This window comes from Cajanus cajan, chromosome 5 (assembly GCF_000230855.2).
Source record: "Cajanus cajan strain Asha chromosome 5, NIPB_CcT2T_4, whole genome shotgun sequence".
Classification (NCBI taxonomy): Eukaryota; Viridiplantae; Streptophyta; class Magnoliopsida; order Fabales; family Fabaceae; genus Cajanus; species Cajanus cajan.
The window spans coordinates 10,626,305-10,653,593 of record NC_138521.1 but is presented as its reverse complement, the minus strand read 5'-3'; the positions used below and the strand labels follow the sequence as shown (position 1 = coordinate 10,653,593).

At 33.0% G+C, this 27,289-nt stretch overlaps 2 protein-coding genes across 5 annotated transcripts; both read left to right on the top strand.

Moving 5' to 3' along the window:
* Nucleotides 1–4,042: 4,042 nt before the first annotated feature.
* On the top strand, nt 4,043–7,345 carry LOC109808884 (phospholipase A1 PLIP1, chloroplastic). The gene is made up of 5 exons (XM_020372051.3): nt 4,043–4,827; nt 5,264–5,713; nt 6,099–6,158; nt 6,271–6,687; nt 6,908–7,345. The coding sequence occupies exons 1-5, from the start codon at nt 4,222–4,224 to the stop codon at nt 7,253–7,255; spliced, it is 1,881 nt and encodes a 626-aa protein (XP_020227640.2). The 5' UTR covers nt 4,043–4,221; the 3' UTR covers nt 7,256–7,345.
* Nucleotides 7,346–12,997: 5,652 nt separating this feature from the next.
* Nucleotides 12,998–21,296, top strand: LOC109809476 (uncharacterized). Of its 4 annotated transcripts, none has more exons than XM_020372807.3 (10): nt 12,998–14,103; nt 14,538–14,726; nt 15,554–15,646; nt 15,750–15,932; nt 16,009–16,111; nt 16,210–16,395; nt 16,968–19,229; nt 19,341–19,390; nt 19,560–20,146; nt 20,727–21,296. In XM_020372807.3, the coding sequence occupies exons 1-10, from the start codon at nt 13,870–13,872 to the stop codon at nt 20,734–20,736; spliced, it is 3,897 nt and encodes a 1,298-aa protein (XP_020228396.1). In that variant the 5' UTR covers nt 12,998–13,869; the 3' UTR covers nt 20,737–21,296. The 4 variants fall into 4 exon arrangements, with proteins under 4 accessions (XP_020228396.1, XP_020228395.1, XP_020228394.1 ...); XM_020372806.3 differs by having other exon boundaries at nt 19,557–20,146; XM_020372805.3 differs by having other exon boundaries at nt 16,968–19,390.
* Nucleotides 21,297–27,289: the final 5,993 nt, after the last annotated feature.

The following is a 27,289-nucleotide window of genomic DNA, read 5'->3' as shown; positions in this document are numbered from 1 at the left end:
GATGCAGGTTTTAATTAAGATTAACTTAATACAATAGCCAATGGAGAGTTTAACAAAAATGCCCTTTTTTAAGTAGATGTGAAGTAATAATTAAGATTAACTTAATACAATAGCATTGAGGTAATAGCCAATGTTAAAATGTCCTTTTTTTAATGTTCAACATTGGTTGTGTTTCAAATTGGAGAGCTCTTCTCTTATAAAAATAGATGAATGTTTGTTTCAATTAGTGTAACATTCAACATCTATCATGTAACAACTCGAAGAGTGTTCTTAGTTTACATTGATATCTTTTTGTCAACTGCATCGAACTTTTTGGTCATTGGATGCATTTCAACATGAATAATTCCACTCTTATAATATCATGTAAAATTGAAATCTTATTAAAAGAATATAACCATGGATGAAAATAAAATAAGTTTTTTTTATATAAATTTAAATTAGCTTAAATATAAAAATAAATTTTTGAATAAAAAATTTATAAATAAATTTATTTAAATACACTTGATATTCAATAATGGTTGTCTATCAGCTACAGCTCCCACAATTCCAACTTTCAACTAAGCTGATTAATGATTTGCCATCACTTCAAACTTTACTTATTGGGACCTTAAACCAATGTCTATGTTAGGTGGGTATGCCGCCCAATAGAAATTGAAAGTTAACCAAATTGCTACACATAATAAAACTACGTTACCACTCAATTAATGTTCCCAAAAAAAACCTAAACTAAAAAATTTAGCATTTTGAGTCACAGGATTTTATTGGATGATCCAAACAAGAAGTGACAAGTGTTCCAACACATATCCATCCAGGACAATTTTTCTCATGAAAAGGGTATCTCTGATGTAATCCCATTGGACAACTCAAGTTCTTTTGTTTGCGACATAATAATGTTATAGTACGTGTACGTCCTTTATGCTATTAGCCTAAATCAAAGTGGAACAATTTTATTGGATTATAGTACAAAACTAGATAAATTGTTGTTTCTAGAATAGATTGAGGAGCAATAAAAGGGTGTTTCACTTATTTTCAAGCAGAATTACTATTCATACCTTTTCTTAAGAGTGTCTTTTCTTAGGGTGGTTTTGAGAGATGCCTTTTTATCTTTAATGTACATGTGGGGGATGAGATATTAATTGCACTCAACACAAGACGTTGCAGCTAACAAAAAATAACATCAAGAAAAGGAAACATTGTTTCCCTAATTATTTTCTGCAAAAACTTTTAAGAGAATGAATTCTTCTGGGGCAGGTCCAAACTGGACTGATAGGATGTCCTGAAATCCAAATATGAAATTTTCAAAGAAAACAAAGTTTGTGTACCAATGTCCTTGTATATTGTATCTTCCAAAAGCATTCTATAAATCATAGAAGCGATATTAAGGATTTGGTTTATGCATAAATGCCTGGTGTAGTTAGTATTTTAAAATGTTACACGGTGATAGCAGCTAGAATTATCGATTTAGCTTATGTAACTAAAGCAATGTTATGTAGTATTTTAAAGAGTTTTAATTAGATTCATTTGTCTATTTTTCTTGGCAATATTATACAAAATAATGAAAAGGATGGCGAAGCATGCAGACAAACTTATACATGTGAATATGTAAGAAAATTCAAATCAAGACTTTGACTTTGTCAAATCTCCTGTCGACCTTTTCGGATTAACATCAAGGTTTATCATATCTTTAACAAGTAATGTTTAAGTTTGTAGTGATAACCAATTAAATCAACTTTTTACCATAGACCTATAAGAAAAAAAAGAGGAGGAAAAGGTGGGAAAGACCAATAATTTATCAACAAATTTAGATAAGGACCCATCCCAGGAAAAAAAAAAAAAAAAAAAAAAGTGTCCGGTAAGAACTGAAATCCTTATCTTGAATGCAAAAGGGTTGTTGGACCACCCCCTGTTTCGTGCTCCAATTGCATAAAGTTAATCAATGTTTACAAAGCATCAGTCACATCATATGCAAATAGTATATAACAAGTTCAAAGGTGCTTGGTTTTGATAGGGTCATTTTGCAAAATCCGTAGTCAATTATGCCATAGATCTCATGATAAGGCACAGGAAAATTAGCTTTTCTTTTGAACTCTTTAGGGTACATATTTAACTAATTAAGGGAAATTCTTTCGGATATTCCAAGCGTGCTTTGAGTTTTGTTTTTTTCTCTGTTGGTACTTTAGTTAATAAGCTTTCGGTTAGAATTATCCGAAGTTGGGTCTAATAAGAGAAATATTGTTTGTCACAAAGAGATATTTTATGAGTTGGTCAACTGGAAAAGTTAGTAGTAACCAAGTATTTGACTGAAGATAATGTATAAAGCTATTTAGAACCTTTAGGATAAGTGAATATGGCACTAGACTCACTTTGACTTGGAACAAGAAAACTAGAATTTTTGCGTAATGTTCGGAAGTGGTATACATAATTATACGTCTCATTCTTTCTCTTGTATGAATGCACAAAACATTTTAAAATGAGATTTGTACTATAAATTATGAAGAAGAAAAAAAAGAAGATAGAAAACTTATTCTTTAAAAATGTAATAAATATTATGATATAGATTAATTAATAAACACAAAAAATAACATTATATAAATTATTATATCTATATTATCATAGTCGTTTCATCGTCATTACCCACCTCATTCTTCCAACAATTTTTCATTTTTTTTTTCCCTATTCATTCATTACCAAGTAGTTACTCATGATCTCAATTTTGACTTATTTTTGTCATCTTTTTATTAATTTTCAACTCTTTCTTCGTTCAAAATTTTGTTTGTCTCCAGATAAGGTTTTACATCTCTGTTCTTATTTTCATCCTCTTTGGCAGGCAGAGAGGGGTATCGAAACATGTTTAAAATTTTATGTAACCCACTGTATTTTTTTTCTCCCTTTTAGTGAGGTACTTTTATCTCTTGATTGTTCACAATTAGTTTTTTGGTATCTAAAATTAAAATTAGAACAAGGATTAAATCTGCAATGTACATGAGATCACTTGTGTTTTGGTTGGTAGCTCTGCGGATGAAATTGTTTAGTTAAAAAAGATACGTGGAGAGTAGTGAATAAGTTTCAATCCTGTACTTAATGGGCCTTCGGTAGACCCAAATCATTCCTTGTCCAATTAGTCAAATGGTGTTGCAACAAAAGAAAAGGCCGACACAGGGCCCATTGAAAAACCCACCGGATCCTAATCCATTGGAATAGTTCAAGGTTGCAAATGATAAGATCTCAGCTGTGAATATAGTAGGCCTTGAGGCCCAACAACACACCTTTTTTATGCCCTTGAAGAGGATTATATGAATTCAACTCTTCTTGTCTTGGATGGATAGGATGATCCAACTCCTCTCAAATCTCATTATATAGTAGAGAGATGTGATTGTTTTCCCAAACATACGAAGTGAATGATAATTAATGATAAATTTTTAGCTCTTCATAACTCTTTAGGCATTACTAAAACTACGAGAATGTGAAATGTTAACGCACTCTTTCACCATACTTTTTATTATTGGCTAAAACTTGTTCAAAATAATAAAATTGTATTGTGTGGTTCTCACTCTTTATTTTTTTAAGAATTCCTCACTTAAAATAATATTGTTAGAACCGCCACATATATATATATATATATATATATATATATATATATATATATATATATATATATATATATATATATCGAGATTATTAATTAAGCTGAAATAATTTGTTATCTCACTCAGATTTGTAAAATTTTATAAATCTTTACCAATCATAAAAAGTATGTTAAAAGAGTACGAATAAAAAAATGCGTTGCTAAATTTCTGAGAGAAAGTATGTCAAAGTGTCATGCTCTTGTAGTCACTCAGTTTATTGGATCAAAGTTAGTTAATACCCCCACGCAATAGTTTTAATCATGGTCACTGTTTTTCTCTTAACGTGGTCCCGAATCTAACCGTGTCTTGGCTTTGGAAGTGACAGACACACAGAATGTTTTGTCTATACCTTGATGATGCTGGCGTTTCTTGCTTTAACAGGTAAACTAATTTAACTACGAAATGTTTGAAACAACATTTTAAGTAGGTTCTCATTGAAAACAGGAAATAGTTCTAACACGTTTTCTAACAAAATCAATATCAATATAATTAAGCTATAGTCTGAAGAACCAAATTTGAAAACATCAAAGCTTAGATTTATGATGATCTATGTGTTACAGAGTATCTTGCATACTTATATAAAAAGTTACCAGCCATGGCCTATTATGCAGTTCCCACCTCTCTAACTTCCTTTGCAACAATGGACGTAACAAAAGAGAATAAAGTTCTTCTTCACCCACTCTCCAGCAAAGGCTTATGCAACCATTCAGCAATCACGAGGTCTTACTCTAGCAATCTTATGTATTACTCCTTTAACCGCATCCAAGCCACATCAATGCAACCAAAGCATAAAAGCAGCCACTCAGAAACAAGCAGGGACATGAACATGAGGCAAAAGGGTATCAATATTCAGGAAAACATGGTGGAAAGCAGCGAAGAAGACATGATAAATAGAGCCAACTGGGTACACATATTAATGAAAATTAAGACATATTGGAGAGGCAAACTACCTAAAGAGAGCATGGATCCGGATATAATATGCAAACACAACATGAATAATCAGTGTGATTGTGATGAAGATGTCAGTTTTTGTGTGGCAGGTTATGAAGAAGGAGATGAAAAGGAGGAAGATGGACAAGGTGTGACATGTGATTGTGACTCTTTCTCAAAATTTTTGGTCCCAGTTTCGTGGTATGATACCAAACTATTCTCTAAGTTAGCTTTGCTATGCAACATGGCTTATGCCATACCACAAATCAAGGTATGCAGAGAATGGTTGGATACTTTATCAACTATTTGTCAATACCTGGTGTGCTTCATTTCTATTTTCTAAAACTGGTTTTAGTATTTAAACTGCAACTAAATAAGGTTGCTCACTGCTGGAGGAGGGTAGTGCAAGAAATATAATAGTATGGAATCCAAGGAGTGGTTGAATAAGATGAAAATAGAAGAAGAATATGAGAAAACATCTCCCAATTGTTTCTGTTTTCTTTAAAACTCATTTTCAAGTGTTAGTAGATTTTGGAAGAGCAATTGATTGTTGAATAGTGTGGAATTGTTTTATAAAACAGGTTTTAAAACCAAAAGTGAGAAGATAATCAATCAGACCCTTAAGAGTGGGATTTGGATTTTTTTCCTCTCCATATATGTATGATCTAAAAAAGAGACAAAACTAATCCCTGCCAATTAATTTTTAGGCTAAGGACTTGGAGAGATACAATGGTCTTCAATTCGTAACATCATCTTTGGAAAAGAAAGGTGACGTGACTAAGATAAAAGCAAAACTTGATCAGGATTCCATTTGTGTGCCTATGGATGCCTCAGTAGCCTCTCATCAAGATGGCTCAGAGAAAGGTGATGATAATGAACAGAAGCATCAAACTAAGGACCTTTTGTCTCTTGCTTCCAAGTCACAGCAACATAGTGGCAATGAAGATTGCAATGGAAGAGAAGACTCACCACATGAGGAGGCTGATGAAACCCCACAGGTTCAGAAATCAAAGTTGACAGTTAATGTTGCTGCATTAACAATGACTGTTGTGGCTGCAGCAGGAACAGCAATGGGCCTTCAGTTAGTTCGTTCCTCATCTTGTGAATGGTTTGTTTGTGATGATCCCAATACACACACTCGATGCTTTGTCATTCAGGTAAAACTACCCTATACAATGTCACAAAACTTAGCTCTTAGATGAAGACATAAATGTTTTATGTTACACATCTAAGTTATAGAGGCTTTGGTATGACCCGAACCAATAATCAAGGTTTTAAATTGCGCTCACGATTCATTTTTGTTGCGTTCTTTGATATTGTGAGAAAGTGCGACCAAACCAACATTGCAGTCACAGACTGTTCTTTAGAACCTTGATAACAATCTCAAAAACTTGAGTTGTAAGTGAAAACACACAATGATTTTTTATATTACACCTCTAACATGAAGTGCCATCAAACCGCTTATGTCAACACATTCCCTTTTTGTTCACCGAGTCCTATCATATCTATAAGGTTTGACTTGCAATTTGTTTTATATTGTAGGGATCTTATTCTGTGGCATCTTGGCAAGCAAACCTCTCCTTTGAGCCTACCACATTTGAGGTAAGAATCATTCTTAAGGAGAGACCTTCATTCATTGTGCACCTTCAAGTTTCAAATGCTGGTAGCTTGATTAAGAAAATTACGAAAAGCACTCTAATTCATTCTTTTATAGGACACAGATGTACTTGTTCACAGTGGAATATATGAAGCTGCCAAGGGAATATATGAGCAATTCATGCCAGAAATAATGGACCATTTAAAGAGACATGGGGATAGTGCAAAGTTTCAATTCACTGGTCATTCTCTAGGGGGTAGTCTCTCACTTTTGGTCTATTTGATGCTACTGACTAGGAAGGTTGTGAGTCCCTCAACTCTTCAGCCAGTTGTGACTTTTGGTTCTCCATTTGTGTTATGTGGAGGCCAAAGATTACTCAATGACCTTGGCCTGGATGAGAGCCACATTCAATGTGTAATAATGCATAGAGATATTGTTCCCAGGATCTTCTCATGCAGTTTCCCTAACCATGTTATAACCGTCCTTAAGCGCTTCAATGGCTCATTTGAATCACATCCTTGTCTGATAAAAAAGGTAAGCAACATTCTCAGTTCTTCTATAATTCTCATGACAAATTCAGATTCATACATTAATCACTTGAATTTCTATGCACTCTCAGTGTAACAATTTTTATATTGTTAATCAATTAGAACTCTTATAATTTTTAAGGTAACTACCGTACCATACATAACAATTGTGAATAGATTAAAACATTTTCTCTTTTCTTAATTATTTGTTTTGTTTTGTTTTGCAGAAGCTGTTGTACTCACCATTGGGTAAAATATTCATTCTCCAACCAGATGAGAAAACATCTCCTTCACATCCTTTTCTTCCAGCAGGAAGTGGCTTGTATGCTCTAGACAATAGCAAATGTGGATACTCTCCAATTGTCCTCAGAGCCTTCCTCAATCAACCGCACCCCCTTGAAACACTGAGCAATCCAACAGCATATGGCTCAGATGGCACAGTTTTAAGAGACCATGACTGCAACAACTATCTTAAAGCAGTCAATGGAGTTTTTGGACAACATTCAAATATTATTGTCAGGACAGGGAGATCAAAGAAGCCACCAAAAATATTTAAGAAAAAGATGAGAAAATAGAGTTCTGCTCAATTTTATTTTATTTTTCACATTAGAAACAACAACATACTTATTAGAATCATACAATTTATAATTTTTTTTCTTTTTCTATCTTTCTTTCCCCAATTCTCATGATAAAAAATACAAAAGTCATACAAGCTTAAATCATTAAATAAAAAAGGAATTGAAGAAACACTTATGAACTTATCCTATTCTATTATTCCATTACTCAATTTTTCACTCACTCATTCAATGTATGTAATCTATTAAGCTATAAAGAATATAAAAAAATACTCTATTGAGTTATTTAGTATATATTTGAATGTCAGGTTAAAATCACTTTTAACGAAAAAATATACATTCTAATGTAAAAAATAATAATTATAAATGTACCTTTTTTTTAACTACAATTTGAGTTCAACTCAACTGTATTTCAAAATATGTCCTTATTTTTTACTTTCATTTTTATAAAATAAGGTTTTCACAAATTTTGATATAACTAATAATATCAGTGTTTTAAAACCCGGACCGACCCGGCTGGTCGGACCGGTTGGACCGGGAACCGGTGGTCCAGCCGGTTCGAATCTAAAGTTGGATCGGTTATGCAGTCGACCCGTTTCAAACCGGATTGAACCGGTCAATTTTCCGGTTCAACCAGTGAACCGGTGGGTCAAACCGGTTCAACCACTTTTTTTTTTTCTTACATTTTTTTAAGGGACCATAAATCACAAAAATAATAATGAAAATTGAATCTCTTAATGAAAAAGCAAGGAGTCTTATTAAATATAACAATGACTACTTGTTCTAATATATTTGTTTGCAATATATACAACTTAAATAACTTTTATAGTATATTATTAATTTTAAATTATATATTTAATAATGCAATATCTATGTAAATATTACATATATTATTTTCTGATATTAATTGCAAGCATATTATACATGTACATATTATTTATATTTTTAATTTGTATTAATATACCGTTTAACATGTAATTTTTTTATGTATTTTTTTACAAATAAAAATAAAAATAATTTTAAATAAGATACAAAAATTGAAATTTAAAATAAGATATGAATTTATTAAAATTTATAAGTATAAAATATATTTAATATGAATACTTTTTAATAAAAATAAATAAAAATCGAGTCATGCGGTTCAACTACTGACCCACGGGTTCAACCTTTGACCCACTGACCCAGTACCTTAACCGGTTCGATGACCGGTCCAGTTTTTAAAATTATGAATAATATTGTTCTATAAGACTTATGTTCATGTTGTTTTGACCATTTCTGATTTAAATTTTTTACGCCAAACATTATATATCATCTACATGATATATTTGAAGTAATTTTTAATTGTCTTTAAATCTTATGCTCCAATACAAATTATGATGATTCATGATTCAAAAATTAACTCAGGTTCAAGAATCCCAATTTCATAATCTTGGAAAAAAATATTAAAATTTTATTTTTGTTCATGATAAAAGAACGTGGCATAGTTAAATCTATTTAGAAAGAAAGGGGGAAATATAAATAGAAGGAGAAGTGGAAAGAAAGAAAAGACTTAAATTTGATCTGTACACGTGCTTTGTAACGACCAATGACAATGAGGAGTTATCGCAGTTGGTAGAGGGAGACTTCAGCCACGAGTTGGGACGTTTCTACCAATGAAGAGATATGGTACCCTGCCTCATGATGCCTCTTAGGTTTTCTTTTTAGCTCTTTTTTAATCTTCCATTGGATACTATAACAATATATTTCCTATTTTCAAAACTCTAACATGAGAATTTAAAATTTGACAAGTAAGCCTTACATTAATTGATTTTATAAATATTAATAATTTTCAAATAAATATAGAGATAATGGTGACTTGACCTCACTAAAGTGATTCATGTTTGTGTCCATAAAATTTTAAGGCATTTTTATCTTTTATTTATAATGCACAATTCTCTTTTGTAGTGATTGATAATTCAATAATTTCATTTTATTAATTTAAATATAAATTTTTATTTTTTAAAAATAAACTACATTATAATCGTTGTATAACTTTCACATCTTATAATATTAGTAAGACACATGATACATTTTTTGCTAGTACATAGAGAGACACAAATATGAACATATTATATACTCATTGTCTTATTTAAGTAAAAGGTAAAAAAAAAAAAAAAAACAGAGAAGTTATGATTATAAAAAAAGAAGGAAGGAAGGAAGAAAGATGAAAAAGAAAGAGAAGAGGAGAAAGACAAAAAGAAAGAATATAAAAAGGGAGAGATAAAGGAGGAAGAGAAAAAATAGAGAAAAGCAATAGAGAAAAAGTGAGGATGGAAAGAAAAAAAAAAGGAAAAAGTGTCACAAAATCTCAAAAGTTTTGATTAGATTGTGTTATATGTATACAATTTATTAAAATATCTCACAAAATTTAGCTTACAAAATAATTCATCCAATTTGTATGTTTTAAATACTATAAGACTTTTTGTAAATGGAAAAGTGTCTTAACTAAATTCTATCAGGCTTTTATATACTTAAATTTTTTTTTATAAAAATATTACAATACTTATCTATATTAGTTAAAAGTATTGATTGAATACATTTAATTTTTTTCTAACAAAAAAAACTTTTAAAATATTTCAAAATCCTAATCTAATATACCCCGACTTTTCTTAACATCCATCATTTTTCATTTGCATGTGAATAAAATTCTTCTATAAAATGCATTTGAAGCTTCTTTTCAAATATTTTCCTTAGAGAAAAGCTAGTGACATGTGTCTAACACCTTTTTATTAATACTCTCTTTATTATTGGTTAAAATTATAATTTTTTTGAGTCTTATCAATAAATTAGGAAAGGAACTTGTAATGTAGAAAGTTGTTTTAAAAAGTCCAATATAGATGATTTAGTAGCTCAGAACGGGTCGTTCCCAATATTATTGTAACGTAGCAAGTTGTTTTAAAAAGCCTAATATAGGTGATTTAGTAGCCCAGAACGGCCCGTTCTGGGCTACTAAGTCACCTATATTAGGCTTTTTAAAACAACTTGCTACGTTACAGAACTCACCGAATGTGATGTGATACCTATAAAATTTGTGATTTCTAATAAATTTCAATCAATAATAAAAAAATATCATAAGGTTAAAGAGAGTGTTCTAACAACTAACACTCCTAATTTTTTTTATATATCATTTATGTTCAAAATGTAGAAGATTTACTTTAGTCAAACTTTGAAATAACTTGACTTGAAATACACCCTTCATTCACCAAAATTTCAAGTGTATTGAATTGACAACTCTCCTCTTCAAGTTTGAGACATGGTGAATAAGGGTTAGATGCATGCAAAAAAAAAAAAAAAAAAAATCTACCACTCAAGTTAGTTTGCAATTTCACTAGAGTGATGGTATCATATTAGTGATTCCACATTACAATATCTAACACCCTTTAAAAGACAATATTAGTTTATGTTGAAGTAAGACACATCATTATGCTTTAAGTTGATATACACTCTTTTGTATTTAAGTGTAATATAGCATTTGTTCTAAGGTGATGACAACGACTTTGGTTAGCACCTAAAGTTTGCCCAAGATATTTTATTGAGCGATTTAAACATAAGTTAAATCCATAAAAATTATCAACAACTCGACATGTTTCTTATGTGAATATATCGAGTTTATGCTTTAGTGTTAAAAAAATTTCTTATTCAAATGTGATGGGATATCTACATAAAGAGTGTCATTATAATATTTTTTTATATATATTTTATCTCAATTGTAATATGATGAGATATCTTGATAAAGAGTGTAATTGGTACGATATAGTGAGAGTTTTGATAAAATGTTGATGTGTAGCATTTTATCACATATTTTGCATGATTTCTAAAATTGACCGGAAGTTAAATGATTAATTAGGAGGAAAAAGTAAAACATAACCCTTGCAAAAGAAAGATATTTGTCTATATATCTCAATTTGCAAAAATGTGATATCAACCTCTATAAATAACAAAAGGAAAACAATCTATAATATTTTAAATTTAAATTTGTCAAAAAGGAAAAAAAATAAAAAAGACTTAAATAAAGTTTATAATGCATATTGAATATAATATTCCCCTATAATTTTATGTTTTATTTCTTGATTGTGAAGATAATTGTTAAATATGAATAAATAACTAATTAAGACTTTTGTTTCACTAGTTTAAAATAAAAAAATATTAAATAACCTAAACAATTTTTGACTTATGTCAAACTTTTTCGTACTCAAATACAAAATAAGAAAAGTCAAACATCCTTAAAATGAAACATGCAAATGACAATGTATCAATAAATATAATCATGATTATGAATTAAATTAGCACTTTCCTCGTTTATTTCTTGCCATCGAACCAATATTTATTTATTTCCTTTCTCAACTTCTTCGTACTCTTTCTGATTTGTATATTAGTGTATAGACACCTGTGATGCATAGTTGAATTATAGGAGGGAAAAATTTATAATGTTTTAAAAAAACAACAATTTTGTTAATTTTTATGTTAAAGAACTTAATTTATTATTATAGAAAAATATCATATTAATTATACATGAATTTATTCATTTATAAGAAAAGTAGAGATAACTAAACGTATTTACTTCATGACTTTTAAATTTCAATCATCAAATAAATCTAATGCACAATTTTAAATAAATTATAATTTGAAGTGTTAGAAATAAATTTGATGCACATGTAGTAACTATAATTTCAGTGTTAAATCAATGGTTTGTTTTTCTGTATAAGTTGTAAAATTTTACCGTTCGCAACTTTAGCAATTAACATATTATATATTTTATAGACGCAGTTTTGTTGAGTAAAATAGTTAAAGAAGCTACTATTACAGAAAATAAGACTACATTGTGTTGTTACATTATTTAGTTTAGTATTTGTTGACAATGATTACTCTCAGAATTTTTTTCAATTATATTTGTCTAATGAGTACAATTATAGATGGAGTTTCAAAAATATATTTTACTTTAATTTTAGAATTAGAATTTTCCTTTTACATTTTCAACTCAAGGAATATCTAATATTTGTGTTTCAAGCTTTTGACTAAATAATTGTATTTTTCAACTTTTATATTTATTTTAAAAAATATTATAATATATTATATTGTTGCTTGATTAATTTACCTTGTGCATCGCCATACATTACAAGGGGCCATGTACTATTGCATTAGATAATTTACAATGTTTACTTCATTGAACTGGAGAAAACTTTATAGATGAATTAAATTATAAATATGGCACATGAAAGTCATTTTAACTAAAGAAATCATATTATTCCATTAAAAACTTTTTTATGAAGTTTGTTAATTTATTATTCCGTAAAAATACTGAAAATAAAATTAAGTAAGTGAATGAATGAATTAACATAAATTTAAGAACACATATTTTAATGATTGAATACACAAGTATACTCTATTTTAGATGTGACACTCATCTTGTGTAAATACTTTGATCATAATTGTAATTATAAATTATAAAAAGAACTAATTGTTGATGAATTAAGAATTGATTTTGGTAGTTTGAGTTTGTAAGAAGCAGAAAGTGCAGTCCAAAACACATTTGATAGAAAAGATGGGCCAGGCTTTCTCTAAATCGGGTCTGGTGATCTCAGAACCCAAATTGTTTCAGGTGACAAAAACAATTCCCTTTTAGATAAAAAGGAATGGTGCAAAGCAAATTGATGAATTATTATGATATAAATATATATTTACTTATTTGTTTCCTTTTCTCCTTTTCTTTTCTCTGTGCTTCCTTTTTTCTTTGCCTATCTCACAAGATTCTATTATCACCCTCACAACAGGCTCAGTTTGCCAATAAATTTTTGCATTACAAAAATCAAAACCAAAAAACAAAAAGAAAAACCCCTTAAATTCACATTGACAACACTCTCCTTCCTCTCAACGCCGAACCCCTTTTGTAGCCTACTTCTTCAATCCCTAATTTTCATTTCATATTTCACACACAACAACCACCCCTCGTTTTGCACCCTTTTCTCTATCTGCACCAAGACCTGTTTTTGATCGCACCCCCCAGCTTCTCTCACCCCTAATTTTTTATGCCCACCATTTCTCTTTTTGCCCACTTCGCTATTGATTCGCCCCCACACTTCAACTGTGTTCGGATTCACCCTTTTCCATTAGGGTTTTAATCATCTCAACTCTCCTCTTATTACAACCAACCAACTTTTTCATTTCTGGATTCATTTGGGTGTCTTGCAAAATCTGGGCTTTCTAACTTTTGGGGATTCGTTTGGTAGTTGCCGGGGCTCTTTGAAATTGAGGGTTTTCATCTTTTTGTGCTGTTTTTGGGTAATACCCTGAATTGGTTTAGTGGAATTTTACAGCTTTTTTTTTTTTCAATTTAATTTTTTTTTTGAAGTGGGGGAGGGAATAAAGTCCTTTCCTGGTTTGTTTGTGCAAGGGGAAATTTTTCCCTTCTAAAGTTTGAGTGAGAAAACTAAGATAATAGCTACTGCTGCAAGCTTTTTTGTGTGTTTGGGAGTTTGAATATTGGTTGTTGGAGTTATCTAGAAGGAGCTTTGGTGGTGGTGGTGTGCTGGTTTGGGTTGGTAGGTTTAGTTGGGAGTGTTGAAACATAGGCTTGCATGGGCGAACATGAGGGGTGGGCACAGCCACCTAGTGGGCTATTGCCAAATGGTTTGTTGCCCAATGAAGCTGCCTCTGTGATACAGGTGCTTGACTCAGAGCGGTGGATGAAAGCTGAGCAAAGGACTGCAGAGCTGATTGCCTGCATCCAGCCTAATCCGCCCTCTGAGGAGCGCCGGAATGCAGTTGCCGACTATGTCCAACGGCTGATCACGAAGTGCTTCCCTTGCCAGGTTGGTGTTTTGTGGAGATTGTGGTTTATTTTATTTGTTGCATAATAGCTTATGATTAGTGAGTTATGCATTGTTTTAGTTATAACTATACTATGATATTTTAATTATTGGAGGTTGTTGACCAATTGTGGTATCATTATTGAATGATGGAAGTGCTTTATAATGCTATTATGATGTTGCAAGTCTTTAACGAAGTGGAACTAGGTTGGAAATTCCAATTTGTGGTTAGAAGGTGCTTATAAAAAGTGTTTGTGGTGGGGAATATTTAATTGTGGTTTTGGTAGTGAAATTATATTCTCCCAGTTATTATTCTGCAATGGTTGATGGGTATTGTAGCTATTTTGTTTCATTCCGAAGAGCATCAGTAATGTTCTTGATGTTAACTTGCAGTTGTACTTACACATTATTGTGGAAATGATTGTTTACAATTACAGGTGTTCACCTTTGGATCTGTACCCCTCAAAACATATTTGCCTGATGGAGATATTGACTTAACAGCATTCAGTAAGAATCAAAATCTGAAGGATACATGGGCACATCAGGTTCGTGACATGCTGGAAAATGAGGAGAAGAATGAGAATGCCGAGTTTCATGTCAAGGAGGTTCAGTACATCCAGGCTGAAGTAGGTTCTCTAACAACAGAGAATCTTTAAAATACTGTCGTTCTGTGCTTATGATGTTGATTAATCATTGAGTTTATTAATATTGGATTTTTCTTGATTTATTTAGAAGTCTTGTGCTACACCGTATTCACATTCACCTAGGACAAAACCTTTGTGTTAACTTGCTTATATTTAATGATACCCACCTTACTCGTACACATCACTAGAGCACTAGTTTATGCGAATGTGGGAGTAATTTTTGGAATGGATTGTTACATCAGCTTGATGTCATGGGACACTAGGCCTGTTTATGGTTATGCATATGAAAATTGTAGATTATGCATCTTAAGTGATACCATGATAACCATAAATACAAGGTTTAAGGCATATTGTTTTAATGAATCGTTGCTTTATTCTCAGAGTTAGAGGAGTGCATGTTATCCATTACCAACTTGTATGACATTCTTTAAAGTGGGTATGTGAGATTGTTTCAGAAGCTTAAGGTCACAGTATGCCTTGTTATGTATAAGCGAGGGAAAGATTATAAATTATATTGAAGCAGCTGTGCAACCTGAAAGACAACTTTTATGTTGTATTGCTCTAGTGGAAGAACTAATACTTGTTAAACTATTGCTTGCTTGTGAAAGTGAAACACATTTTGTGCTATTAATTGCTGAATTCATTTTTTATAATTTAAATTTGTTGGTTAAGTATGGTTATACATTTTTAAATACTTAAAAGCTAAAATTCAAAGTTTTGATGTACTAGCTATTTGTTTCTAACTGTTATAACTTTTGCTAATTGTCTAGTTTGATTTAGATTTATATTGTTTCACTTCATATTTGCAGGTGAAGATTATAAAGTGTCTCGTTGAGAATATTGTAGTAGACATTTCATTTAACCAGCTTGGAGGGTTGTGCACCCTTTGTTTTCTTGAGGAGGTAATTTGGTGCATCCTGGAAGCCTCGCAGTATACCATTACAAAATGTGATATTGATAATATTGTTTTCTTGGTTTTACAAGAATTTGAGTTTGTTGCTGTAGGTTGATAATCTGATTAACCAAAATCATTTATTCAAGCGTAGCATTATCCTTATAAAAGCTTGGTGTTACTACGAGAGCCGAATACTTGGTGCCCACCATGGACTTATCTCAACTTATGCCTTAGAAACCTTGGTTCTTTACATTTTTCATGTTTTCAACAATTCTTTTGCTGGACCACTTGAGGTAACAAAAATTACATGCCTTTTTTCTTGTGTGTTTTGATGATTTATTTGACATGGTATTCTCTTTGCTTATGTAGGTATTGTATCGATTTTTGGAGTTTTTTAGTAAGTTTGACTGGGATAATTTCTGTGTAAGTCTATGGGGTCCAGTACCTATTAGTTCTCTCCCAGATGTGACAGGTAGTTACATTCTAATGAAGGTTCCTTTGTCTATATTGGTTTAGGTCCATTTTGTGTTTTGATTGTTTTTCTTCTTCCTTCCCTAACATTATCCACAGCTGAACCTCCTCGAAAAGATGGTGGAGATTTACTGCTGAGCAAGTTATTTCTCGATGCCTGTAGCTCAGTTTATGCTGTTTTCCCTGGTGGCCAAGAAAATCAGGGGCAACCCTTTGTCTCCAAGCATTTCAATGTTATTGATCCTTTGCGTGTCAACAATAACCTTGGCCGTAGTGTCAGCAAAGGTTTGTTGGATCATTTTGTATTTGGCTCATTTTATAAGTCTGTTATATTTCATCAGATTATGATTTGGACCATGTTTAAAGGATGCAGTGTAGTGTTCTTATCTTTTTCTTGTTTTTCCTATCATATATATATTTTTGTAATACATGTGTAATGAAAAATGCATAAAACTCATAAGCAGATATTTATGCATGTCTAATCATTTTCATAATGACCAGTAGTGTTTCCCAACATGACCATTGTAGTTTACTTTCATCTATATGCCTTTGGATTCATTTTCATGGGTTCTTTATTCCCATAGATGGTAATATAGAAATCTGGACATGATATAGAAGATTGGTGCTGTATTTGTTTGTAGCTTCCAATAATTTTCATACACATTTTGGATTTTAGAATCGAACAAAATGAACCTTTGTGTTTATCTGATTGGAACCAACAATGAGAGTATGACAAATTTAATGCTTCCTGCTGGAGTTAAACTTGCATTATATTTGTCTTTAATTAGTTTCCCTTAACTATATTTTATCCATTTGTATTTTATGCTAATTTTAATTATATGGTACATGTGAACCAGGGAATTTCTTTAGGATACGCAGTGCCTTTGCATTTGGAGCAAAAAAGCTGGCTAGGTTACTTGATTGTCCAGAGGAGGAATTGTTTTCTGAGGTCAATCAGTTCTTTTTTAACACTTGGGACAGACATGGAAGTGGGGAAAGGCCTGATGTTCCAAGCATTGATTTACAGCGTTTGAGTTTATACAGTCATGATCAATTACAGCGGTCTGAGAATCTCCGGAACAATAACCATAAAATTGATAATGCTTCCAATCATGAACCTAATGAAGGGGAACATGTTTCACAAAGTGGTCTATCTCAGTATAGTAATTTATCATCTGAAAAGTTATCTAGAAGTGTTGTTTCTACAGTGTCACATACTCAGTATCCAAAGAGTTATGGAAGCCAAAATAATTCAAGGACCTTTGATCAAGTCCAAAGGGAAACTAATTCCAATCAAGGTGCTCATGTTGATAAGGGTCAGAGAAATGTTAAAGCTGATAACCTACTGAGTGATGTTCAAGGAAGGTTTCTATTTGCCAGGACACGATCTAGCCCTGAGCTGACTGACTCATATGGTGATGTTTCTTCCCAAGGAAGGCGTACAAAAGCAACAGAAAGTAATAAAGGCCAGAGTTCCTTTGCAAATTTGGAGAATAATCGTAGGAAGAATGTTGAGCTTGATGTAGCTGCAAGAACCGATGAGTCATCTGCTAGGCACATCTCATCTCGTCAAGTTCTTGAAAATGCTGCTGATTCCAATAGTAATCATGATGAATCAGGCGCAGGTGTCATCAGTGAAGAGTTTGCATCTGTTGCTGGTGCTGGTGGAATGCAGATGATGCATCAAGAGGAGCAGGACCTTGTGAATATGATGACATCTCCCACAGCTCAGGGTTTCAGTGGTCAGACTCATCTTCCAATGAATATTGCACCAGGTCACCTACCATTTCCCTTTCCACCTTCCATTCTTGCATCAATGGGATATGGTCAGAGAAATATTCCCTTCATTGAGGCTCCTTGGGGTACTAATATGCAATTTTCTCAAGGTTTCTTCCCTTCACCGTTAACTTCATATTTCCCTGGTGTAGGAATGACCTCAAACCCTCAAGATTTACTTGAAACTAACAATGAGAATTTCAGTTCGGTTGAGATGAACTTAACAGAAGCTGATAATGATTACTGGCATGAACAGGAAAGGGGTTCTGCTAGTGAGGCTGAAGTTGACAACGGGAATTTTGAAATGCTTCCAGAGGATAGGCAACAGTCTACTTCAGGTAGTTATAACTCTGCCCCGTTGTCTCGGGTAGGCAGCACCAACAGCAACAGTTCTGCAAGAGTTCAACAGAAGTTTGCTAGAGAAAACCGGGGGTCAACAAGAGATGAGCATATCGATAATTTTCATTATCAAGATAACCGAAGAAATGAGGTTTACTTTGATGATAGAACAGCGAATTCTGAGTTGTCTAGTGCACCTCCTTCGAGCTCCTTCAGGAGTAGGACCTCTTCTGAAAGCTCTTGGGATGGGTCGTCAGCCAAATCTTCAAAATCAACAAGGGAGAGAAGGGGGAGAAAAAATACTCCGACAATGCCATCTCCTGTTTATGCTAAGGGTAAGAATGTTTCAGAAATTTCATCTAATCGAGTAGATGATGAGAACAGAGATTGGACTCCTTTGTCGACTATGGCATCTGATGTGTCAGAAAAAAGCACTTGGTCCACATCTGGTACTTCCATGAATGTTCAAAGGAATCAAATATCTGGTTTAGAAACTGCTCAGACAAGTGGATCAGATTCTCCATTACCCATAGCTCCAGTGCTTTTAGGTCCTGGTTCTCGCCAAAGAGGAATCGATAATTCTGGGGTTGTACCATTTACATTCTATCCTACAGGGCCACCTGTTCCCTTTGTTACAATGCTTCCTTTATATAATTTTCCAACTGAATCTTCTGACACTGCAACAAATAACTTCAATGTGGAAGAAGGGGCAGATAACAGTGATTCAAGTCAGAATTTTGATTCATCTGAGGGATATGAACACCCTGAGGTGTCAAACTCAAGCCCTTCCAATTCTGTGACAAGGGTGGCTAGTCAGTCATCAGAGCACAAGCCTGACATTCTTAATAGTGACTTTGTTAGCCACTGGCAAAATTTGCAATATGGTCGATTTTGTCAAAACTCACGTGGTCCACCTTCAATGATCTATCCTTCACCTGTTATGGTGCCTCCTGTTTATTTGCAGGGTCGATATCCTTGGGATGGTCCTGGAAGACCTCTTTCTGGTAACATGAATATTTTCAGTCAGCTTATGAGCTATGGGCCTAGACTGGTTCCAGTTGCTCCTCTTCAATCAGTTTCTAATAGACCCACTAATATCTATCAACGTTACGTAGATGATATGCCACGGTATCGAAGTGGGACGGGAACCTACCTTCCAAATCCGGTATGAAAAAAATTCTAGGGAAGTTGGTTCTTGCATTTTTTCTTACCTACCAGTGTGTGTGTACCAAAGTAAATAAGTATTTCCATTTTCAAAATCTATAGTCGGTCTAATTTTGGTTCTGCTGCTTCCTTTATACTATTTTACCTTCCATTTCAATTTATTTCAGAAGGTTTCTGTTCGGGATCGCCATTCCACAAATAGCAGAAGGGGGAATTACAACTATGATAGAAATGACCATCACGGTGACAGAGAAGGAAATTGGAATACGAACTCAAAGTTGCGAGGAACCGGGCGTGGGCATAATCGCAACCAAACAGAGAAGCCCAGCTCAAAGCCAGAGCGATTGTCAACAAGCGAGAGCCGTGCTGAGAGACCATGGGGTTCACATAGGCATGACTCATTCATTCCTCACCAGAATGGTCCAGTCCGCTCGAATTCCTCGCATAGTAATCCTTCCAACGTAGCTTATGGAATGTACCCTATACCGACAATGAACCCAGGCGGGGTTTCGTCAAATGGACCAACAATGCCATCTGTTGTAATGTTCTATCCTTATGATCATAATACTGGCTTCAGTTCACCATCGGAACCGCTTGAGTTTGGGTCTTTGGGACCAATGGGTTTCTCAGGTGTCAATGATCTGTCACAGGCAAATGATGGAAATCAATCTAGTGGAGCATTTGAAGAGCAAAGGTTTCGTGGTGGTCACACCCAACGATCTTCGCCAGATCAACCCTCCTCACCTCATGTCTCAAGGTAAATTGTTAGTTATCTACCTCTTTTTAATTGTGCCTAGATTCATGAAGTAGGCATCTTATTTTCAATTTAAAAGTTAAATTTATTTTTAGTCCCTGCAACTAGTGTCATGTTTGTTTTTGTCCCTCAAAAACTAAATTGTATCTTTTTGGCTCTTCATTCATGAAAATGTGTTAGATGTGCGTTTTGTCCTCCACAAAAAAGTTGTCTCCTTTTGGTTTCTCATTTATTGAAATTCACTCATTTATGTCCAAGCTAATTTGTAGAAACTCTATCCTAATAGCTTTTCCAAAATCTTATCTTTAACTTTTGAATAACCTAGTTTTAGCTTATGGAGAAGTTTGTTTCAATTTTCTTTCCTATTTTTTTTTCTAGAAGTGCTTCCGAGGAAATTTATTCAAACAAGTCCATAATACATTTCATAAATTAGGGATCAAAAGGAGATGATTTATTTTTGAGGGACTAAAAGAGAACAATGCTCCACTTACTAGGCTTAAACATATTTAACCCTAGATATAATTGTTATTATCATTATTCAATTGGATTGTTTCATTATGTCTTATTTTATGGTTTTCAACAGGGGCCCCTGATTCTACTGTGAGATCAGTGGCCAGGAGGAATTAACAGTTGAAAGAGGAGGTTGTTCCTCCTTTTTCATAGCAGGACACGGCAGGGCATGTAACTGGGGAATACTATCTGTCCATTTCATGGCATTATTGTTCTCAAACAGAAAGAATGCAAGTCCCTTGTTTATGCCCCAGGCTCTTGCATGTACACTTACAGTTGATTGACCAACTTTGGTTAAGTTTGTCCCATCCAAGACCATGTTTGAGGATGAATGAAGATAATGATGACAAAGAGGATGCACGACTCTCCTCCCAATCTACCTAAACTAAACAAAAAAGGGATGGAAGACTTGGTGATCAGATTTTCATTCAAAAGTTTAGACACATTTGTAACCCAACCAAAGTAGAAAACTGGCTTAGGTTCAGAGTTTAGAAAATTTACCATGTTATAGATTTGTCAGCTTCTCTTTTATACAATGTAGTTGGGTACTTGTTTTAGAACATGCACAAGATCTCTGCTCAACTTTTGAACATCGTTATAGCTTAGCAATAAAATTGTCGTGAGATAATATTTAGATGTCAAATCATCTATAAAAGGATAAATGATTATAAGGAGTTAGTTGTGATTTATAACTACTTTTGGCGAATCGTTTAGTTATAAGTTATAACTATGCATTTATCTTTCCCCGATTTTCTTAAGAATTGATGAGGAATCAATTATAATGAAACAAAATTGTTTCCGTTAAATAACAATTATACGGAAATTAGGAATCCTGTAGTTAATTAGCGGATGTTAAAAATGAAACAAATCAATCTTATGCTTTATTATTTATGTGGGTTTTTTTCTCCTAAAATTATGCCCTCACATCTTATTACTGTCTCACGTGAACGAATTTTTATGTTAGATTAAAATGATTTTAAGTTTTCTTAATTATTTTATATTGTCAATTTTGTTAAATATTTTAATTAATCTTTAATTTTTTAAATCAACATCAACTATAATAAGATATTTGTAAATTATTATTGAAATGACATTTTGTTAATTAAACTAATTTAAGAATTTTTAAATATTTATATATTCATATTTAGTTTTGTTATTAACAAAAAAAATTCTTATATATATATATATATATATATATATATATATATATAGATTAAATATGTTTAAACTACCTCGAATTAGCTCGATTTTCATATTACTATTTTAAAAAAAATTGTTAAAATTACCTAATAAATTTGTTTTTTTCCAATTTAGTACCTGACATTAGTTTTCTCTGTTAAATGATGACGTGGCAAATGGACTGCCACGTCATCACCCAACAGTGTCTGCCATGTTATCCAAGGGACTACCACGTGGACATGGTGATGACGTGGCAAACACTGTTGGTGATGACGTGGCAGTTTGTCTGCTACGTCATCACTTGACAAAGGGGGACCAACGTTAAGTGCTAAATTGAAGAAAAAAATTAGTCAGGTATTTAAAACAAAAAATAATAAATTAATAAGTAGTAGTCTAAAAACCGTCCAAATTGGAGGCAGTAATCTGAAAAACTGACCTAATTGAAGGTAATAATCTAAAAACCGACCTAATTGAAGGTAGTAATCAAATTGTCACTGAAGGACAACCTATTTTGAGGCCACCATATTTCGATTACATAAATTACACTGAGTGAAAAGAGCGTATGCGAATATTCATACAATCCATCGACTTCAAACTTTGGCTTGTCATAAAAAATGGACCAAAAATTCCAACAAAAATAGTGGACAATGAAGAAGTGAAGAAAAATAAAGATTAATAAGATGAAGAAGACATAAAAACACCTGTAACTAGAAACAAAAGCAACAAATGCACATAAATTAGCTTCTCATTGATCATGTATGGAAACTATTGCACTTGATTATAAAAAAAAAATTATGGAATTATATTAAAACTCAGTATATATAATATATATGTGTGTAATATTTATATTTACTAATAAGTTTTTAAATAAAAATTTAATTTCAAATCTTATAAGTTTTACTTGCAAGATAGGAAAGTTAATGCCACAAATATTCACTTAACTTTTATATATATATATATATATATATATATATATATATATATATATATATATATATATTTTCACTTTGTATCTTTCAGTTATATGGAAGTACTGAAAATTTATTTGCTAAGTCAAGACGGAATACTAGCTACTTTCGGTGACAATTTTCAGATTACTACCTTCAATTAGGTCGATTTTTCAGATTACTACCTCCAATTAAGTTGGTTTTCAGATTACTACCTATTAATTTATTATTTTTTGTTTGAAATACTTGACTAATTTTTTTCTTTAATTTAGTACTTGACGTTGGTCCCCCTCTGTCAAGTGATGACGTGGCAGACCGTCTGCCACGTCATCACCCAACAGTGTTTGCCATGTCATCACCATGTCCATGTGGAAGTCCCTTGGATGACGCGGCAGACACTGTTGGATGATGACATGACAGTCTGTTTGCCACGTCATCATTTAACAGAGGAAACTAACATCAGGTACTAAATTGAAGAAAAAAAATTTGTCAGCTAATTTTAACAAAAAAAAATTTAAAAGTACTAATCTAAAAATCGAGCTAATTCGAGGTAGTTTAAACATATTTAAGCCTATATTTTATATACTTCACATGTTTAGTGAACATGTACATACTAGTAATAATATATTTTTTTTGTACATACTAGTAAGTTTTATTTTTGGATAAAAGAAGGAAATAAAAAAAAGGAATAAAATTATAATCTAAGACAGGTAGATTCAACACATTTATAAGTAACTATTCACATAAAATATAAGCTCCAAAGAGTAGTCCTTTGCAAGATAATCTGTACAATAGTTTCCTACACGTAGGGAGTGTAACAATTCCAATTTCCAATCTTCTTTAAATTAACCTCTGATGACTTCCATAATTTTAGCATACCTATGACAAATATTGGTATCACATGTGATCAAACACATAACATGCAGAGTCTGAAACATAAATTACATCAATAAAATTCAACTACCATGTCAAAGGGACCTTGACGAACAAATTCTAATATGCAACACCAATATCACCATAGAACTCATGAATCCAACTATCATTTGAGCCCTAAACCCTAAACCCCTATATCCTACGAGTCTAAGATTAGTTTGGCAGTTGACATCTACATCCAAAGTCACCTCATTAGAGTGTGAATGAGTACAAGTAACCATTTATTGATGTTCTTCTAGCATAAGACTTCTAGTGTTGTATTCAAATGTCCTTTGCACACTCATAAGATTGCAAATAGTATGTTTAAAAGAGAAATTTTAATGGAGTAATTCAATTTTTAAAAATTTCTTAAAATTTTAATATTTCAAATTCTCCCAAATCATTTGTAAAATCAATCTACCTTTTCCAAATTTTGTTAAATTCTTCTTTCTCAAAAAGTTTATTGGATACCAAAAAGAATGACACTCAAGGAGAAAGAAGAAACCGTGCTAGCACCCACAGCGTGTAACAAGTCCCACATCGGGGAGGTCTCCTTACCAGGGAGGCCTTATAAGGCGGGAGGTTCTCCAACTTCTTGGGCCGGCTTTTGAGGGATGGTTCCCCTCCTTAGCCTTATGCTCGTTACAATGGTGCTTTCGTTGAGAGCCAGCCAAATCGAGAAGGGCTACCCACGGAGGGTTCTGACCACCGGAGGGTTCTGACCGGCAAGGGCCGAGTGAAGTACCGGTGAGTAAAGTACCGTGGAGTGCAGCCATCGAGGACGCTGGCTTTCGAAGGGGGTGGTAATGTAACAAGTCCCACATCGGGGAGGTCTCCTTACCAGGGAGGCCTTATAAGGCGGGAGGTTCTCCAACCTCTTGGGCCGGCTTTTGAGGGATGGTTTCCCTCCTTAGCCTTATAAGGACTCCCTGGTAAGGAGACCTCCCCGATGTGGGACTTGTTACATTACCACCCCCTTCGAAAGCCAGCGTCCTCGATGGACGCACTCCACGGTACTTCACTCACCGGCACTTCACTCGGCCTTCTTGCCGGTCAGAACCCTCCGTGGGTAGCCCTTCTCGATTTAGCTGGCTCTCAATGAAAGCACCATTGTAACGAGCATAAGGCTAAGGAGGGGAACCATCCCTCAAAAGCCGGCCCAAGAGGTTGGAGAACCTCCCGCCTTATAAGGACTCCTTGGTGAGGAGACCTCCCCGATGTGGGACTTGTTACACAGGGTCGGAACCACCAAATGTTAGCAAAAATGATATATTGATGCTAAAGGGTGGAAATCAACTTCTCCCTAAATTTGATATCACCCCAACAACTTTTAAACAATTGTGTCGACCATGACATAAATGTTTAATAGTTAAATTACTAGGAAAGATAGTGGGTTTTATGACTGAAAGAGAAACTACATATGATCCCGAAGACAGAGACGTAGGCTTTGATTTATAGATATCACGAATGATTACTTCTTAGTCAAATTTGATCTGAAAACAAACAGAGAAAAGACTATCAATGGGTGACCGTGAATGATATTTGACCATTATTTCACGGTTCAGCCTTGGGATCCTAAATTTTCAGCCTTGGATTCCAAAGTTGGCAAAACTTTGGTCTAGGTTTGATTCCCTAGCTTAGGGATGATATTTTATGATGAGAGCATTCTTCTCACGATAGCCTCAGCTTTGGAAAATCCCATTGAGGTAGATCTTGACACCTTGGACATGAACATAGGAAGGTTTGCCCAAGTATATGTTGAAATCGACCTCAACACCCCTCTTGTGGGAAAAATCAACATAAATAATTTTTGGTATAACGTTGAGTACGAGGACTCCATATTTTGTGTGCCTCTTACAAATGCTATGCACACATGAGGAGCATAAAAACGTCCACCACTGCAAATTTATTTTTTATACATCCAAGTACTAGACACGTTGCTAATCAAAGAACTCATGATCTGGACAAGAGTATCAAGACCTTTGTTCAATATAACTCCCTTAGGAGGACCATGATATTTACTACATCATGATGAGCAGTAGAAGGGTGACTCTTTCAAAGGTAAGACCCAAATCAATGACACAGAACAAACCTCAAAGGAGACACAGATGAAGACCATGGTGCCAGAACCAAGTTTAAATGAGGAACATTTACCTAAACCCATTCAGGTTGATATGACCATATGTAAGGCCTTTATATACATGTTATTTTATGATGAGTTGCTTTAAAGATTTAAACATCAAAGTGTAGAACATTCGGGGGTGATTAGTACCAAATGACGCCTTATAATTTGTGAATTGGTCAAAGATTTTATACCTTTTATCTTTATACTCTTAGAGACTCACTGCTTGTTTGGGGTGGCCTCAAATTTTTAGGACTCTTTGGGTTATGAACTTCTTTACATTGTTGAAGCAATTGGACATATAAGAGGAATCTGGGTTCTAGCTTCTTAGGATAGAGATTTCTCTACTATAGAGGTTAAGATCTTTCCTCAAGCCATCACATTTGAAATCTCCAAGAAAAACTCACATTGGATTTGCACAACAGTTTATGCTAATTTGCATAGACAATAGTGCTTGGAGGTGTGGAACCATCTTTTGGATCTCTGCCAGCATATAAAACTCCCTTGGATGATGTTTGACAATTTTAATGAGATTTCTAACTCATCCATGGTATGTGGAGGTCAATTTTCTTTATCTATTGCTTCTCAATTCATTGATATGATTGGATCTTATAATATGATTGATTTGGGAGCTACTAGCAATACATTCACTTGGCTCCAAACCCATAATGGCTTCCGAATTGCAAAACACTTTAGGAGGGATAAACAAAAAGAAGTAAATGTTCAACATTTTTTTATACAATTATTTGTAAAATTTAATAAAATTCTTTTCATTGTCACAATACAAAAGAATGTCTCAATGTACTTAAAAAATAAATATATTCAAGTTAAAATTTCACATAACTCAATCACGTTAAATGTTTTATATTTCTTCTTATATATGTTAAATATACGAGATCTTATAAAATTTGTGGATATTTTATAATTTTATAAAAAGAGTAATAGATAAAAAGTTAACACGAATAAGTCATGTAAAATTTTAAAAAGATCAAATTCATCCTCTCTCCAAGACTAAATACATTGGAGTAAATTTAAAAGTTAACTCTTGAGAATATTAAAGTCTATTATAATTTTTTTTTTATCTATCAAAATTATATCATTAGCACAAGGTTCAAATTTTACTATAAATCAAACATAAATAAATTAAACTTGTTTTTTTTTCATAATTATATCATAAGTAATGTTTATCAACTTTATCAAATGATTAATCTCCATAAAAAAAATATAATCTTAACCTCATTTCGAGAAACAAACAGATTTTAAAACTTCAATTCCAAATTCTAGTCATAATAGGATAAACTTAACAAAATAATTAAAATTTTAAGTTGTTTAAACAAAAAAAAAAAGGTTTTATATAAAGATGTATTTACCTCATATAGAATAAAACATAATTTGTTTTGTTGTTGTAAAAGAAAATATCTAAATTGATCGCTTATATTCTGTAGTAAAATCATAATTCACATGGAGTATTCTTTT

Bases quoted from the DNA above. Each gene is read 5' to 3' on its own strand.
- LOC109808884 (XM_020372051.3), top strand. From the start codon at position 4,222: ATGGCCTATTATGCAGTTCCCACCTCTCTAACTTCCTTTGCAACAATG. The intron at 4,828-5,263 runs GTATGCAGAGAA...ATTAATTTTTAG, and splicing joins ATGCCATACCACAAATCAAG to GCTAAGGACTTGGAGAGATA. The intron at 6,688-6,907 runs GTAAGCAACATT...TTTGTTTTGCAG, and splicing joins ATCCTTGTCTGATAAAAAAG to AAGCTGTTGTACTCACCATT.
- LOC109809476 (XM_020372804.3), top strand. From the start codon at position 13,870: ATGGGCGAACATGAGGGGTGGGCACAGCCACCTAGTGGGCTATTGCCA. The intron at 16,396-16,967 runs GTTTGTTGGATC...CATGTGAACCAG, and splicing joins TGGCCGTAGTGTCAGCAAAG to GGAATTTCTTTAGGATACGC. The intron at 19,391-19,556 runs GTATGAAAAAAA...AATTTATTTCAG, and splicing joins GAACCTACCTTCCAAATCCG to AAGGTTTCTGTTCGGGATCG.